The 18,273-nt window shown below is 45.0% G+C and overlaps 1 protein-coding gene across 2 annotated transcripts in view; it reads right to left on the reverse strand.

Moving 5' to 3' along the window:
• Positions 1-18,273, reverse strand: part of raraa (retinoic acid receptor, alpha a) — a 137,091-nt gene that overhangs the window by 67,878 nt on the left and 50,940 nt on the right. The window contains exon 4 of one of the 2 annotated variants that reach the window (XM_084568152.1): positions 6,025-6,821. In XM_084568152.1, the coding sequence (XP_084424278.1) occupies positions 6,025-6,178 (154 nt within the window). In that variant the 5' untranslated portion in view covers positions 6,179-6,821. Of the gene's footprint in view, positions 1-6,024; positions 7,110-18,273 lie in introns of those variants that run through there. The other variant, XM_084568153.1, reaches the window with a different exon arrangement.

Here is an 18,273-nt window from a genome sequence, read left to right on the forward strand (position 1 = left end):
GTGGCTAGGATCAAGTATTGTGGGCAGGGATTTGGCCCTGGGTCCCCTCAAAGCAAATGGAAAATAACAGGCTGCGAGTAAATAGGTGGCATGGTAATGATAGCTCTGTCAAGTCCTAAGGTGGAGAGAGGGAGGGTGGGAAGAAGGAAGCAGAGCAGAGAATGAGATAGAGAGATGCAGGGATCGAGGAGACTGGAGGTGTGCCGGTAAGGAAGGTGATTGAAGATAGCTGGGAAGAGGAGGTGAGAAAAGACACGAGAGAGGTTTGAGAGAGCTGGAGATGAGCAGAAGCCAGAAAGCGAGGAAAGGCCGGAGGGCCAATGGAGAGGGTGATGGGTTTTCTTGTGGAGCCCCTGTTGGCAAAGCTTGCTGCTGTTTTGGCACATGATGCTTTCACAGGACACGGACGCTGCCAAAGCCAGTGTTTGTGTGTGTGTGTGGGTGTGTTTGTGTGTGTGTGAGGCTCACACTTCTGTCACATCTGCCCAGAAGGCTTGTAACACTCTCGCATTTTTGCTTTCCCTCTTTAGCCAACTTTCTCCAAAGCCTTGTCCACTCTGTCCATCTTCACGACTCTTTAACTTGGGGGTTGAAACTTTTCACTACCACCAGTTTTGCTTTCCTTTCCGCGAACGGTGTACCTGCTAACCCAAGCGCACAAGTTGATGATCCACAATAAAATCACAAATGAGAACACTGCCAATCGGTAAATTCACAAACACAAGGGCAAGCACACATATTATACACACGCTATTGCACATACATTACCGTATCCTTGTTCACCGAAGCTGTCAAATACACTCTAAGGTCTGAAAGCTGTGCCATTACTTTAGCTTCAGCATTGATTATTGCAGCTCTGAGCTGTAGTCTTGTGTAGGGGTAACTTGTATGGATTGACAATATTAACCTCTACACAATGTACAATTTTTCCAATGTCCCTGAGTTGTATTCATACTACATCTCTCTTTACATGCCCCCTTTATGTAGCAATAGAGAAAGAATATGGAGGTCAAGCTAGTGTATCAGTGTGAAGAATGTTCTACTGCACACATTTTATCACTGTATCTCTGTGCATTGATTCTGAAAGCATTGAATGAACCAGAGGTTTGTGTATGTGTAATAGGAGAAAGGGTTTTCAGATTAAGAAATGAGACAGGACTTTTACACAATGCATGAATGAAGCCCATTAAATTGTAAGCCAATTAAACACTAAGTACAAAACTCTACATACCGATAACGTGTATCTCAAAGTAGCATCCGAGGCAATTGCTTCTTTAAAATTTTAAGAATAGGACAGACCTTGAGCTCATTTTTCAGCCTTCCAGTGCTGAACAGTTAATTAACAAGGTCATTAAGCCTGGTGAAGGTGCCACTATGCTGCCATGCTAGATGTGTTTTACACGCCATGTTTAATAAGCCTGCGTCCTTGCCATCAGAGTATTGGCACATTTCAAATGACTTTCCAATAATGACAACCAGCTCCCCAGAGGAAGCGCTTCTGTGTGGGAGTCTGTGTGTGTCTTTCTGAAGTAGTTAAGGGGCTGGCACCTGGCAGCCTGAGAGAGAAGGTGCTTGAGTCAATAGGATGCACGTTTGCATCGAGTGCTGCCAAGCAGCAGCACAACACAAGTGTTTTTCACTGTCATTATCCTCATTTGTACCACACAAGCCTATGGGAAAGCGTATGTGTGTTTTTGCCACCCATGGAGCGCACCGACATGCCCGCTTGATTCCTACAGACCACCGGGACAGAGAGGAACCACCTGTCTGTCGGCACACACTCTCACAAACACACACTGCCCAACATTACCATATCCATATTTACCCATGGTCAGTACATTCCACCGTGAGCTGCTTAATGGGATAGCTGACACACACACAACGTTCTTTGAGGTCTGAAAATATCCTTTCATATTCCTCCTACCGGCCCAAAAGTACATTCATAAATGCCATTTTGCCCCTTAATAAGTCAAAGGAGATGGCGCTTGTGTGTGTTAGGAAACGCTCCTGTACCAAGCAATTACTGTGGCTGCTGAAACAAGAGCGCTCTGTGGGGAAAAGCCAATTAGTCCACCGTGGCAGCAGGTAGCAAGCGGGCTCCATTCATTATGATCCCTCATAACACTGCGCTAATGTAATAGCGCAGTGTTGGAGCTGGTGACAGACACCAGAAAGCTTTAATGATAATAGCGGGATCAATAGTTGGGGTGTTATCGCTAGATACTTCCATATTCACACAGGCGTGAGATGGGAAGATTTAATCGAAAACACTAATGAAAGTTGTGCACGTCTATGTTTGAGTGTGCGCGCCATGAGCACATGCTATCAGATACGGATATTTGGCTGCGTTAAATAGAGGAGCGTGCACGTTTGTGGGTGTGTGATCAATCTATAGCGCTAATATTCAGTTAACTAATAAAGCTGCAGGCAATAAATGTAATATCAATATCCGCAACAGATCTGCTCCGGAGCGTAACCTAACCTGATGATTTTCAGATAATGTGATGTGAAGATGTAACCCAGGAGGCTGGAGCTGAAGACCACAACACACACATACACACAGGCAGCGGTGTTGTAAGGCCTGGATTAAGCCTTCTGCTCTGCTTGGCCCAAATAATTGGTCTTTTGTGGTTTGCAAAAGGATTCGTAGTCAGACGGGCTGGACAGCTCCTTGAAAGCTGTGGAGGAGGAGTGTGAACAGAGGAGGAACACCAGACAGAAAAGAAGGACAGACAAAAGGGAAGGGCTACAGCTCAAGTGGATTTCGATGGCAAAAGATTTCGGCGTTAAAACTGAATGGCGAGGCCTAGCTTTGTGACCATTTACTCAAAATGACATCTTTTAGGAACATCTGCAGTTAAACCCTGCGTCGTACATGATTAGACTGCACTGACAGGGAACTAACATAAATAAATACAGCTGCTCGTGTACCAAAGACACAGTCAGGATGTAAATCAGCAAGTCACAACCCCTTTCAGACGTAGTTGGGCCATAACAACTTCAAAACCAGACAAGACGTTTTAGAATTCTTATTCATATTGTTATGAAGCGCAAGCAGTCGAAATCCATTATTTTGAACAGTGATGGAAACCACAGTTCAAATCATGTCTATAGAAAATCTAGAGAAGAAGGGCTGTATGTCTGACATAGTGTACATTCAAAAATAATGTATGGGAGTTCAAATGAAAAGGCCAAGATACAAAGCGTCATTCAGTCACAGCCAAGGAAAAAAAAAATAAAGATTTTCTAACAAAAGCTTGACCTTGATAATGACTGAAAGGACAAATATGACAAAATGATTCTTCTGGACAACCGTGAAGAAAAACCATTATAAGTAAAAGCGACATTATTTGCTCCGTATAAACACACACAAACAGTCATTCAGCCGACGCTGGAAGCTCTGCCATGTTTAAAATCCATCAAGGACGGCGCTTAGCTCTCTTTCCTTCCAATCCAACATTATGAAAATCCCCCATACAAGCTCCAAACAAACTATCTCTCCCTCAGCGCTCCCTCTCCTTCCTCTCCGTTTCCTCACCACTGAATGGGAGCTCAGGTTGGGTGTGTGTGAACGTGAGGGAAAAGAGGCAAGAAAAAGGGCGAGAGAGGAACGATCTGCCAGGCAAGAGGACGGCAGGAAGAAGAGTGAGGGGTGAAGACTGGGTTTTTATAGTGTGTGTAAGAATGTAGAAGAGGACTGCCGCGCGAGTGTGTGTGAATCACGTCTGCAGTTATCTGCATGCGAGGAGGAGGAGGAGGAGGAGGAGGAGCAGGAGAAAGTGAGCCAGCATGAAGGGCAAAGATTGTGTTTATGTTGTGCAAGTGTGAATGTGTACTCGTGCATGTCAGGAAACCGTGGTGTCCCTGGCTCTCCAGTGTTTACAGACAGGAAATGTTTGTCCAGGCAAAAGGGAAGAAATCTTACTGCCCCGCATGGCAAACGCTGGGAGAGTAGACACACACAGAACACACACACACACACACACACACACACACGCTTGCAACAGTGTAAAAAGAGGAATCTGACGGGACCTCCAGTCTTTGTGAGCGAGGCGGGGTATCTGGTATTGGGGAAGTGGGAGTGACTGGGTTGGGCACTGACTTTTCTTCACTTCCCTCCACGCTGACAGCCAACACAAACTCCAGCAGATAGAAAGTCAATACACTGACCCCCTCTGAACCTGTGAGAGCCACACTAATGCACACAAACTGACTGTATGTCTGCACCTCCTTTTCTTTAGTTCTGAGATTCAGGGATTGCACAAATATATTCCTTCAAAGTATTTTTAGGGTTCTAATTCCTAGTCAGCAGCGGTGGTGCATTTACATATATAATTATTCGACTGCATACCGCCATTGCACTACATTTTAGTGGGTCATATTTTAATTCATACCGCACTGTGTGCCTCTGCATGTGAAAAAAGCTGAATTTCTAAAATACAATAGATTCCATAATACATTTTTAAAAAATCTGCCAAAGCAGTAAATGATTCCAATCTTTACTGCAGACCAGGCCTGTTGTAATGAATTTCAGCTGACAGTGATTATGTTGCAAAATCCTTAGAATACTTTCCATTTGTATTCCAAAAAAAGGCATGTCATTTGAGGTTTACTGGGACTCACTCTAAATAGTTTTTGGAATTGCTGAGTCCCCTTCTTCTGCAGTGGTTAATGGCACTAATGGCATTTCAAGGCGATTCATTTCTAATAAGGTGATGGCATGTAGGCTACAGGCAAACAAACGTGGCCGCTCGATGTGAAAATACATATTATTAATTGCAATTAATATGCACGACACTTTATTGTCGACTAAAATTTCATGACAGCGAAAACCCTACGTGAGACTGGGTAACAGCTGCTGTCAGTTTTCTTTGCGTTAGCGTCACATGAACGAGGAAATGCATTTTAGACCAATCACAGCCGTCACGGTCGGTGACATGGCGCGTACTTTCTGTTATACTGTATTTCCCGGGGAGGTGCACGTCAGGTTACGGCGTTGGGTCCGACTATGAATTATGTCTCTGTCAAAAATACATTTTGAGAAAATTCTTTAAGTAGATTAACTTGTAAAAATGAAATGTTCTGATTGCACAGGCTGTTATTTTTACTTTCACTGCACATGGAGATGTCCTTATAATGCAAAGCATATAACACACTGGAAAATGGATTCATGTAAAGGAGTTAAAACTATCCTTTAAAATAAGGCGTCAGTAATATAACACTGTGAAAGCAGTTAGTCAACTATATATAAAACTAATATTTATGTAGAATACAAAACAACAATTTGCTGATTATACTTGGTAAAATATTCAATGCAGAACATCATTATACTTCTGTCACCACTGCTAAACAGATTGTCATGTGTATAAAATTAATACACCACATAGCTGCTTTTATTTCCTTAAGAAAAAGTACTTTTCTCTGAGGCTGACTTAACTAGGCAACTTTAAAAGTCAGTTCTGATGCTTTGGATGAATTGTATAAACGAGCTGCAGCATGAGCGCTGGCTATGATGATAGTATTTGTGAGATTTATTTTAGGAACACTTGCCAAATTTGTGTTCCCCAAATAAACAAAGCTGCTTTCTGGCTGTCCTGCCTCATTTCCTTGTGATCTATGCTGTCATTTCCATGTGTGTGGGTTTGTAAATTAAGGACAGAGCTGGAGGCGATGTGGGTGTGTGTATCTCTCTGTGTGTGTGTGTGGGGCAGACTCTCTCTGTTTACCAACACATACATCTTTCACACGGGATGGGATGAAAGTGTTCTTTTTCCAGCAAACACTCAGATGTGAGCGTATGTGCACGCACGCACGCACGCGCACACACAGCAGGGGAGCTATACCGGAAAGCGTGTGCTGCCACACAGGTAAGCCAGGACACACACAAAGGAAAGTAAATCTTCTCCACGCCTCCTGTCAATCAAAAACCAACCTGCACAACAGCCAGGGCTTAGCTCAGTTCCACATCTGAAACATGAACCGGCGCAGAGTAAGCCAAAAGAAAAAAGACTAAAGTTTACTTACTGGCTGGCGAGGGGGTGCTGTATCCACTGATGGGCAGTCCTGGCAGGGCTGGAGGAGACAGACTCCCCAGCATGTGAGGGAAGAAGTAGGAGTAGGTGGGCATGGGGAAACCATTGAGGTGGGGGCCTGGCACCTGGTTACCCTTCCCTGCCATGATGGCTCAGTCCACCTCCAGTCACAAACACACCTCAATGAAAAACCCTTAGCAAGATGTAACAGAGCCAACGAGGAGTCAGTATGGATTCCAGTAATGATTTAATCCCCCATAGGGAGGCTGGATCAGTAGGTATTCCAAAATGACTTGCTCCTTAAAACGGCTGCTGCAGATGCCACCAGGACAAAAAAATAAAAAATCCTGATGCTTTAGCAAATGTGTGTGTTGAGGGTTGAGTTACCAAGGAAACAAAGATAAAAAAGTGACCCGGGGCAGAAGTATAAAGGGGGACTGTGGAGCGTTTTATCCTTCCTTTCTCTGGTATTGTGAAACGAGCTAAAGGGCCTTATTTGCAAGAGGCGTTGGAGAGGCAGAAAAGTAGCACGGCCATTCCTTATCTTCAAGACGAAGGAGGGGGAAAGAGACAGAAGGCGAGTTGAGTCAGGAAAAGGTGACTTTGATGGCCGCGGCTAGGAGCGGCGATAGTGGTGATAGGGGTGCTAGTGGTTGTGGAGCTGTCACGGGCGTCGTAGATTCACTCTTCCCCTGCAGAGCACTCCTAGGGAATGCACAGATCACATGGTGCCAGAAGAAAGCAGCTTTCCTTGGACGGGCCCCCTCTTTGTGGCTGCAAAGCCTCTGCCTAAGAAAAAACACACACACACACACAGAGAGAGAAAGAGAGAGATTCTTTAGTGCTTCAGTGACAAGGTAAAGAGATCACTTCCCTTTGTACTTAAGTGCTTGAGCAAAACAGTTCTCTTCTTTTGACGCTAATTAATGGTAATGTCTCATCTCAAATGTTACAAAAACACCCCATCCGCCTTAATTATCTAATGGAGTGTTAAAATTGCGACGAGAGCGGTGGGTGTGTGATGTCTGCTCGCAGCTTTGTACGCTCGCGCACGCGCTCATTAACAGCGACAGACTACAAATACGGTGGGAGGCGAGCCAAAACATAAGCGAAGAGAGCAACACAAAAGGAAAACTTTGCTAATTACACCAGTTGCGGGAGGCAGAGGTGAGACCCAAGGCGCCACTCTAGGAACCGCCAGAGATCTACCGCTGCCGAGTCTGCTTCCAAATTAAGGGCGAAACACGAACGAGCGGAGCAGACCGCCGCGGAAAGCACAAGCAGACATGAGGGCACTGACAGCTATACACCCAGAGAACACAATTATCATGAAGTGGTACATTAGCATCACAGCATATACAAGAGCATGAGAGAGGCTAGTTCTTCAGAACAGCTTGTCATAACAAGAGCATAACTTTACTTTTTCCCCTGTAATGACCCTTTTAAGAGTCAGTGGTTGTAATGCACAGCAGTAAAAGTAAGAAAAAGCTCAGTGAGAACGCAGGACGAATGTGTCTTTGCATGAGCAGCGTTGCTCAGGAATGTGGTACTCTAGCATGAATCACGCCAGGACATCATGGGTGAACTCCCGTAAAACGAGAGCTGTCCCGTCAGACATGCTGGCGTGCCTGTTCCCACTTGTATGATGCACATAAAGCATCGTGATGTGACAGGTGAAGAGGGGCGCACCGGAGGGAGGCGGCCACGTACAGATCAATAACAAATGTAAGAGGAGGCACCGTGAAGCGTTTCAGTAAACAGGCAGCGTCACATCTCTTTCATTCTCATCCCACCATTTAATGACACATTTTTCCACTCATTTTGTTTCTTTGCGGTTTGTTTTCGTTGATAATGCCCCTCTCTGAAGGTTTGGACTCATTGTCACTGGTCTGCAGCCTGAAATCAATTTGACACGGAAGCTAAATAAAATGATCTGATAAGATATATGCGTTTACATGCTCGTGCACATGTAGAGCATCAAATCGGTTGGACATACGTCAGAAGAAAGTTTTTTTGGCAAGTTTATTGACAACACTGGATTCTTTCCACTGAAGAAGATGACCAGGTTGGGCCGAGATGGGCGCTATTTTAAATGTGAACGCAGCCTCTGTCCTTCACAGAACAATATTGCTCAATAAAAAGCGTCTGCAAAAAAATGTGTTCTTACTAACACTAGAATACTTTGCGGTCTCTGTGTGAATGTGTTATAATATAAGTGCATACAGAAAGGAAGCGTGACAATGTGTGTCTCTGTGGGAGTGTAAGTAGTGTGGCGCTGACATGTCTCTTAATCAGATGGAGCTAATTTTATGGGCTTGGCTTTATATCAGTCACCGAGCGCTCTAACGTCACCCTGTCACAATGAGCTGGTTTGTGCGGCGGTCAGGAAATGTGTGCTGAGGGGTGCGCATGTATTACTTTGAAAGCTTTTGCGTATTATTTTTAAAGCCCATGGGAATTGGGTATAGTTTCATTTGCTTTTAAAGCCACTCTATACCAGCCACCCTAATAACCTGAGAGAGCGTCAAGAGAAACATGCTGCAAATGGCCCTTAAGATATTATTGCTGGTTCCATTATACACACTACCACACGATCATTATCTGTATAAAACACAGCCTTGATAGCCTACATTGCACATTGACGTGATAATCTAAATTAATCAGCACTGTCAAAAGTCCATACATATATATAGATGCACACCGATCAGCCACAACATTAAAACCACTGAAAGTAAATAACATTGATCATCTCGTGACAATACAATGTTCTGCTGGGAAACGTTTGGACCTGGCATTCATGTGGATGTTACTTAGACATGTTCCACCCACCTAGAGCAGACCAAACCAGGCACCCCCACCCTATAGCAATGACACTCCTTGATGGCAGCAGCCATCCCCAGCAGGAAGCAGCATGACACAGGCACAAAAAAGCTCTAGGAACAACTGAAGAACAGCACAAGGTGTTGACCTGGCCTCCAAATTCACTAGATCCCAAACTGATCAAGTATCTGTGAGATGATCCACAGAGGCCCCCACTAACAACATTCTGTTGCCAGACACCACAGCAACACCCTCAGAAGGCCCATGTCTAACTGTTTCACCAGGGAGACCTACACAATATTAGGAAGGTGGTCATAATGATATGCCTGATCGGTGTACATGTGAGCAATATTCAAAGACCCTGGGTATTTCATTGAGGAACTACAACTCACCGTGACAATGAACTGGAAACGGGCCACTTCCTTCACCAGTGTCATTACAGTGTCCGGTGTGGGTACCATAATAGGTGATTCTGAAGTGGCATCTGACGCTATTGTGCCCTTACACCAGCAGCAATTTTAGATGTGCACCCACAGCTAACCCGTGTTACTGATGTCACAGTCAACAGATGGGGATGAGCGAAGCGGCTCCTTTTCTTAGAACTTAGAGTTAGATCGTGTATTTAGAAACACTGGCATTTCCTATAAAGGTCAATGGGCAATGAGCTGCAAACAACAGAGATAAGCATTCCATTCCTAAATTAAGTTAATCAAATTATAAAGCATCCTATTTAAATCTGACAAAATTAGTGACACGAGGCTTCTAATATGGACCAGAATCTGCAAAGGTTTTGAAAATATAAAAGACTTTAATTTTGTTTCATCCTTTGTGTGTGTGTTTTAATTGGCAAATGTTGTAATGAGCCCCTCATGCCTGAAGCCCAGTGCTCAAAAACATTTTCTGACTCATTTAAACAGTGTCTGATTGGTGCAACTGAAGCGTCTCAAACACATTATTCAATCAGTAGTCCTTTTCGCACGCACCCATGCATACCCACTTTCAAGCCCCAGCGGTGTGGATACAGGCAGAATGTGGCTGAGCACCTGTATAATCCCAGTGCTCGCGGTGAGGACAAAGCGCACACAAAGATTAAACACCACTCTACGAGGAATAAAGACAAAACTGAGGACCTGTCTAACGTGCTGCGAAATCTGCATGCGCAACGTCAAAGCTGGGACAGGCTGCTGATACACACTTCACATCCTCCTCCCCGTCAGTGTACACAAACTAATCACAACGCTCACCAACAGCTGAATGCTCTGATCCTACCTCATTGGATAGGGTAGGCTGAAATCCATGCGCACAACATGTCAAACAATGGTCACACACGTGTTTATACGAGCATATACAGACCCTCACAATTCTGTATACTCCTCGCCCTCTTATACACACATCTCTTTTCTCTCCTTCTCCAACACACACCAATGTCTCCTCCATTCTCCTGTCAGGGTTTTCTCGAATCTTGACGTCGGGTGCCTCCTGTCGAATGATGTATGAGCACTATACGCTGCGGCTGACACAGAAAGGGCCTCGATCTGAAGGAGGAGAAAGGGGGGAGCGGCTGGGCGCGTAATGCTGCTGCTCTTCGTCCTTCCACACACAGTATTTGCTCAAGTACTGTCAAGTACGCACAAACATACATGTACAAGTGCAAACACTAAAGACGCAAGATCGAGCAGGTATGTGAACATTCTGTATGCTGGTGTTTCATGAGCACATAAAAAATTTACTAACACGTTTGCCTTTGCGCACGCGGCTATATAACTGAACAGCGTGGTCTAAAAAGAGACATGGTGCAGCCAGCTGAAATGCACAGAGACCTTGGGGCCTGGAATCAAAACAAGGTTTTCCTCTCCTACCCTGTATTTGTCTAATTCGTTTCAACATACTGAAAAGGACGCAGGCAAGGTGTTTCGTGGTGGGAAGCTCCTGAGGGAACGCGCGTGATCACTTACAATACACAGAAAAACAAACAAACAAACAAACTGGGTCACTTGAGCTTAACTCTGCTTGGCGTATAACAGGCAGAGAGGAGGAAGGGTTAGAGGTCGCGGGAGATGAGAGACTGTAATTGTTCGTGACAGCAAACACTGAATTAATAATCAGAAAAAGCAGTAAATGGCAGAGCGAGGTCAGGGCGGACAACGCGGCGAACACGGCCGCGAGGGAAGGCAACTGCATGACATACAGAGACACTCTGGTCTGTACATGGGAACGTAAACACAGTTCAGCACACACACGCAGACACACACCTGTCCTGTACATGCATGCACAAACATATCTCAAGGAGGCTGGTGACAGAAAGTAAAACAGTTGTTGTCAAGACCTAGAAATAAGCACAGCATGGCTCTTAACGGCATATAAACACCCGCGCAGGTATAGCCTGGAAGCCAGCCTGAAGCTGTCCTAGCCACGGAGGCCAAAGGACTACACTTGAATGTGTTGCTACTATTGAGCAGAATTAGCCACGTGGTTATATAGGATGTCTCTCTCTCTCCCTGTACTACTAGTGCTCTTTTTGAGGAAGTGTAATTGCCCTGCAAATGCATTGCACACTTCTTAATGTAAACCTACACAGTACAGTGACCTGATCATAATGGGAAATCTCTGTGCTGTGTGGTTCAATTTACAACAGCCCAGGGTAACAAATATTGAAGAACAATAAACACAGTATCAGGTCAATTGCTATCCTGTTGTTATATGACACCTTCTGCTTGAACGAGTGGTGTTGCTTTCCTGTAGGCATGTCATTGGAATACGGCCGATATGTTGCACCTGCTGTGTAAATGATAGAAACGCTGCTTCGTGTTTATTTACACTTGGAACTGTGTGGTATTTCCACCGCAATTAGCATTTCACCAGTTAAGATCCACACAGATGACTTGGAATTACACTGTAATGGTCTAAACATAAAATCTGCATAGATTTGTAGCAAAGCCTCTCATCAGGAATGGCCACGGGCTGCTGGCTCAGAGTGGATGTCAGTCTTTAAGAGCACAGAGTGGGCTCTGACTCTAACCTGTATGGCTTTGCAGCGGTAAGCATAATGGAAGGCGCTTAAGCACGCTGCATTGAAATTTTTATGAGGACAGCAGCGTGGGTGGATATATACGTCAGAAGGAAGTCAGGACATTGTGAGAGCATATGGGTGTGAACATACTACACAGTTAAATCTTCATATGTGCAGTCATGTATTCCACATGTATGAGACAAACACAGGCTTATATATTAGGCATCTGAGTGCGTGGGAGGTGTGTGCGGTCACACATGCAGCCTGTGCGTGCTAATGTATTACCAAGTCATGCCCTGAATCACATATGCATGTCGTCTGTGTGCCCTGAGGGAGTGTCTTACAGTACACTGCATTTACTGTACATTACTAGCTCTGATGGGATGGCTTTTGCTTAAAGACTAGACCGCATGTGCAGTGAGGTGAACAGGGGCACAGTGGGACACTCTGACGAGTCAGATAAGAGGGTCACTAATAATGTCCACCCTCTCACCTTGGATAACCTGCTCACAATGAAAAAACACTGAAGCAGGGCATACGTGTTATAATTAAGAAGCCAAACGACACTGGATTCATTACACAAAAATCTCCTTCATCTACACAGTAAATGAGCAGCTGTAGTAAAAAGAATCACAGGAAAAAATCTACTAAAATAAAGATTTGTTCAGACTGCAGGAAGATCAGTTTCTGAAATCAGATTGAGGACAGAATGTCCACACAGTTATTTTCATCAGATCAGATCAGATTGGATTTGTGTGCCCAGGCATCCCCAACCCAACGAATTGGTAGTTGAGGTAACGATCCAAAGATTGTTTTATACTCCTGCAACGGGTCTACATGGAGCCTATGTTGTAGGGGGCTAAGCAGGTGAAAGCCTTTCTACCTGTGCGCTGGTGTGTTCTGTAACTAAGCACTAAAACGCTGGGGGGTGACTGATCACCTGGGCTGAGTTTCTGTGTGTACTTCACACAGTGGCGATTGGAACTGAGAGGCTCATGCTGGAGTTGAAATTTGAAAACAGTTATATGAAAACACAGCAACACACAAAGGAGGGAAGACATCTAAGGAGACAGTGTGTAAGCCACTGAACGAAGGTGAACCTTCTGTGCTTGTTCGGCCACTGGGGCATGTGAAATGCAAGGAAATGCATTTCAGACCAATGACTGATATTGAGGTCTGCGTCACCACAACACTTCAGAACACATCAGGCTCCGACACAGAAGTGACACAAGACGATAAACCAAGCTTAAGAGTCCCTAACGACACAACGTAGCTTCACTGGTGACACGACTTTAAATCCTACCTTGAGACTCTTTCCAGCTACACCTGTACAGAACCTCTCCCCAAAGTACCAGCAGAAAATGTATTTCCATCTCTCGTCATATGTTGTCCGTCAGTCACCGCGTTGTCTTCTATAGCGCTCTGCTAGTACCAGCAAGGATTCAGCTCAGCTCTTTCTACGCTCTGGATTTGGCGTAACTGGTATATATCACATTGCAAAAGCCACAGACTGAACATCCAGCCTGATACACTTCTGTAGAAATCAGGATGGAATCGTATTTCAGACCACCTCCAAATATGGGTTGGATCTCATTAGTAAAAATCTGATTTCATGTGGTCTCATCAGAGTTCAAAATGTCTTTTGCATCTCTCACAATGTGACTGGCTTATCAGTGAGCTAATGTTAAGGAACTGCATTTTCTTGGGTTCAGACTTGACCCAGGGTGGCACAACTGTAAAGTGATATGTGGCCTGTTGTCACTCACCACAACAGCACAGACAATTAAACAAAACCACAAAATGCAAAAAGAGAAAACAGACATAGAGTCACTGAGTGTTGATGAGTGCAAATTCAATTAGTTCAGGCCAAAGCACCAACCCAGACTGTTGAAACCTTATTACCCTATTCACCCTCCTTAGTCCTTAATAAAGGACTTGCCAAAAGCAGATTTAGCTCTACAGCAGAGATTAAACTGCTGTGACCTATTACTTTATTGCAGGTGAAAGGTAAGAGAAGTGGTCCTCCAAACTATCTGACCCAAACATACTTCCACCTCAGTGCTCCTTCCACCTGTGTAATCTCGAGTCTGCTCATGTTGGCAATCCGTCACTGTGGGTGACGGAGCAGGAGGTGGGATCTACTTCTCGACGACAGTCAGAAAAAGTGGCACAAGAAGGCTAAAGGGTGCTAAGTGCACATCCAGGGCGGTGAGAACCCTCAGCTGTTTTGCCAGGGCCCCCCCGTGGGGTGAATCCACTTGTCAGAGAAGCAGGCCGGGTGACATTTCTGCCTCACCTCAGAAAGGTCAGCCTTTAATTATCTCAAATGCCAGCAAGCACTGCACCTGTAAAAAATAAACCCGAGGATGAGCTGCGTGTGTGTGTGTGTGTGTATGTGTGTGTCAGGATAAGACTGTAACCGGCTTTCTTCACACAAAATGAGTGCGACTGTGGCTGTCCGTGCAGAACTGGACCATCTGCCCACCCGCATGCACATAGACCCATAAACACAATTACACACACACACAGACACACAGCCAAACCTTGACATCACACGCCCACTCACACACATTCTCAAACTGCCAAAGTCAGGGAAACCTACAACTAAAGTTTTGCGCCAGCCCGTTCCTTAAATAAAGTATCAGATGAAGACAGCTATATCCCTGGAACGCCAGTGATTTCCAGGAATGTCAGTGTAAAAATAAGATGCTTGCAGTGTAGGTAGACAGACTGTGGAGCTATAGATGGAAAAGTAGCAAGGGCCAGTGCTTCTGCTAAATATGGGTGAGTTATGTTTCAGATTGCTTTCTAATAATTAATATCAAAACCTAAGATTCATGAATCAGGGGAAGTACTCGGGTGTTTAGATTAAGATTTAAGCAAGCTGCAGTATTTCTGGTAAGGCTACAGTGGGTGACAAAACAACAGGCATATTTGGCTGAGCATGACACACGGTGTTTGCTTTTGAGCGACTTACTGTAGCTATTCAGCTCGGTCAATATTTGCAGGGGGCTATGGTAACAGAAAGCTCCCATACCCGCATAAGCACACCGCCGTACGCTTACCGCTCAGCCTCACACACACAAAAACCAACATATCTGCCCAGAAAATCCCACTCGCGCTCAAAGGGGGTTGGAGAGACAAAGGGCCATAGATCATCCGTGTGGACGGCGTGCGGCGAGCTCGTTGTATCCAGGTTTTGCCTGCATTTTTCTTTCGTTCGGAGAAAACATGGAGGGCTGGTCCCTATTGTTTGCACAGCTGGCTTCATGGAAAGGATTGCTTAATATGAAATATGAAGAGAGTGGAGAGGTGAGAGGGAGAGAGATGGGAAGAAAAGAGGGAAGGCGGCCAAGAGAGAGGGGTGTGGTGGTGGTGGTGGTGGCGGTGGTGGTGGTGGTGGAGGGCTAACATGCTATTGCAGAAACGGAGTTAAAGGCTAAATGTGCTCTGGGTCCGCGCACATAGGGAGAGAGTTACTCAGACAGAGAAGGAATAGAGGAAAATGAGCGGGAAAGCGCTCCAAGATCACGAAGACAACTCAACGAGGAGCAAAGAAATAAACAGAACATGGAGCAGAAAGCCCTGAGGTTTCAAAGTGGTGAGGGAGTCATGCCTCCTGCGGTCTGGGGTCTGTAGTGCATGTTATTCTTTCCCAATAGTCACCCGATGCTTCCACTCTTTCGGTCCTGCCTCAGCAACCATCTGGTACTGTCCTAATCGTCTTTTCTTCTAGCCGCATCACATACTTCTGATTAAACTTCAGGGCATAAAGTTTCTTCATCATGTTGTTTGGAAAAACTAGTACTGTGATTGTTGTCTATTGTCTTTTACCCATTACTGAATAATTTGCCATCAGCAATAATCTGTAATGGGTAGACAAGGCCAAACCCATTACCCAGTTTTTGCGTACAAATAGATATAAGTGGAGCACTTAATGATAACACTGCAAATACTTTGAATTGTGAGTCTTGGATAAATTTAGCTGGATCCCACTCCAAATAAAGGAGAGTAGAGGCCATATTTTCAAAAGCAAAATTAAATTGCAAAGGTAGAGAGTCCACTTCTCTATTCGCTGGAAATGACACAATACACTGTTTTGTTCAAGGGAAGGGAGCAGAGTGTGTCCAACAACATGCGTAAGCACATGTATCAGTTTGTGTGTGTGTGTTTGTGAAAGACGGAGAGAGAGAGAGAGAGAGAGAGAGAGAGAGAGAGTAGGGTGGCTCCCTCAGTCCACCTCCAACCCTGTTCCAGTTAGTGGGAGAGGCCCAACGCAAATGAAGTCCATATTTCTGAGAAGGACGACAGACTCAATACACACACACACAGACGCACGCGCACACACACACACACACACACAGAATATCGACAGTCAAAACACTTAAGTTGTCATATTTCATACGCATGAACACAGATGCGTGCACGCACCTTTACTAAGACATTTACATCACTGTGGCCGCACAAGAGAACAGAACACAGCTGCCTCAAGAGGATGTTAAATTTTTCCTGCAGCCAACACGCACACATCCAACGCGCATATAGTTGTGTGTGTGTGTGAGTGTGTGTGTGTGCCTGCCCATAATGTTGTGTCACCTTTGTGTACCTATTCAGGATATCGGGCTAACAATGTTATGTGAAACACTTCAGCACATTTCAACACAGACGATCCAATGACACGAGAGCAAATGACGCACTAAAGCACAGGGCCCCTTCCTGTTTATACCGCCACTTGCCCGCTGGAGGATCAAACAAGATCTTCTCCTCAGAGCGGGTGTGCCCTCTTAACCGAGACAATCTGTGGTTCCTATGGACAACTTCAATGACAGTACAGGTATTTTGAAAGGCATTACTGACGTTAAAAGGTTGATTTTCAAAGCCAATGAACGCAAAGTAAAGTGAAGTAAACGGTTTAACTGAACTTTCGTGTATATATAGACATTTGTCTGTCTTACATGTAAATGTGTGCGCCTGTGTGCACTCATGTGGGACATGTTTGTTTAAGGATGAGCCTGTGTGTGCTGCAGCCAAGATTATGGAAGTGCGAATATGCTGGTATCAAGTATTGTGTGTGTGTGTATGCGTGATGAAAAGTCTGAGTCACCACACTAAATGTCACTGTATTTCCACAGGGCTTGTTACAGCCTTGTTTACAGAACGCTGAATTCAATTACTTGAGTGATCTACCGTAGTGTGTTTGTAACTGTGTGTTTATTTGCTCAGAGCTTCATCTGCTTTTCATCCTGACAAGGACACAGAAAGCAAAAGGCTTCAGTGGACAGATACTTATGTGGCTTGTTTTTGTTCACAAGACTGCTGTTATGTTATATGATTGGTACAGAAAGTAAGAAGAAATACGTGAAAACACTTGCACTTAAGAGGCGCAGTGAAGGAATGAAGAACTGACCATTTGATGTTTCTGGTGTCCTTCACTCAGAGCAATAAAAACCTTGTGTGTGAGAATGACAATTCAGGTACTTCAGGGCCTGTTCAGAGCTTGCATCAAGATGCGATCAGGGCAAGCCGACCGCAAGTGACGAGCTTTACGTATGTGTGTTCAGGCCTGGCACTAACATGCGTCTCCAAATGCATCCCCAGTTACGATCTCAGGTGCGTAAGAATACTGTAACAGCAGCCGTGTCAAATGGATCTTTTTAGTACTTTACTACGTAACTTACTACTTATACATCAACATGACAGTATCAATAATTAAACACATGCTGATACGGTGTGATTGGAGCCTATCCCAGCTGTCAACGGGCGAGAGGCGGGGTACACCCTGGACAGGTCGCCAGTCCATCGCAGGGCTAACACAGAGAGACAGACATTCAACACATTTAGAATCACCAGTGAACCTAACGAGTATGTCTTTGGATGGTGGGAGGAAGCCGAGGAACCTGGAGAAAACCCACACAGACACAGGGAGAACATGGAAGAACACTCCACACAGATTCGAACCCGGAACCTTCTTGCTGTGAGGCATCAGTGCTAACCACAACGCCACTGTGCTGCCCTACGTACTCTCTCTCTCTCTCTGCCCCTCCCCTGTTTATTCAGATCAAGTAGAGATCCACCTACAGGCTCGTCGGTCTCTACTTCTCTCAGTTCCTGACTCGCTGCTGCTTTTCTGCTCGCTCTCAGACTCTCTGCTGCTCGCTTTCAAGTGATCCAGTCTCTGCTGCCTGGATGCTCGCTCTCGGCTGGTCTACATGATCCAGTCTCTGCACCCTGCTACCTTGTTATCGAGACATGTGGACCTTTTGAGTGTCATCTACGTTAGCTATGGTGGAAGGTGCGGACTATAGGTAAGATTGGGGCACCCTATACACCTCAGAGAAGATCGTCAGGCCTTATGTTTGTTGTTTTCAAGATGGAGAAGTTTGTTAGCCAGGCCCAGTTTTGTTATATTAC

Source organism: Chelon labrosus (genome assembly GCF_963514085.1).
Source record: "Chelon labrosus genome assembly, chromosome: 19".
Lineage (NCBI taxonomy): Eukaryota > Metazoa > Chordata > Actinopteri > Mugiliformes > Mugilidae > Chelon > Chelon labrosus.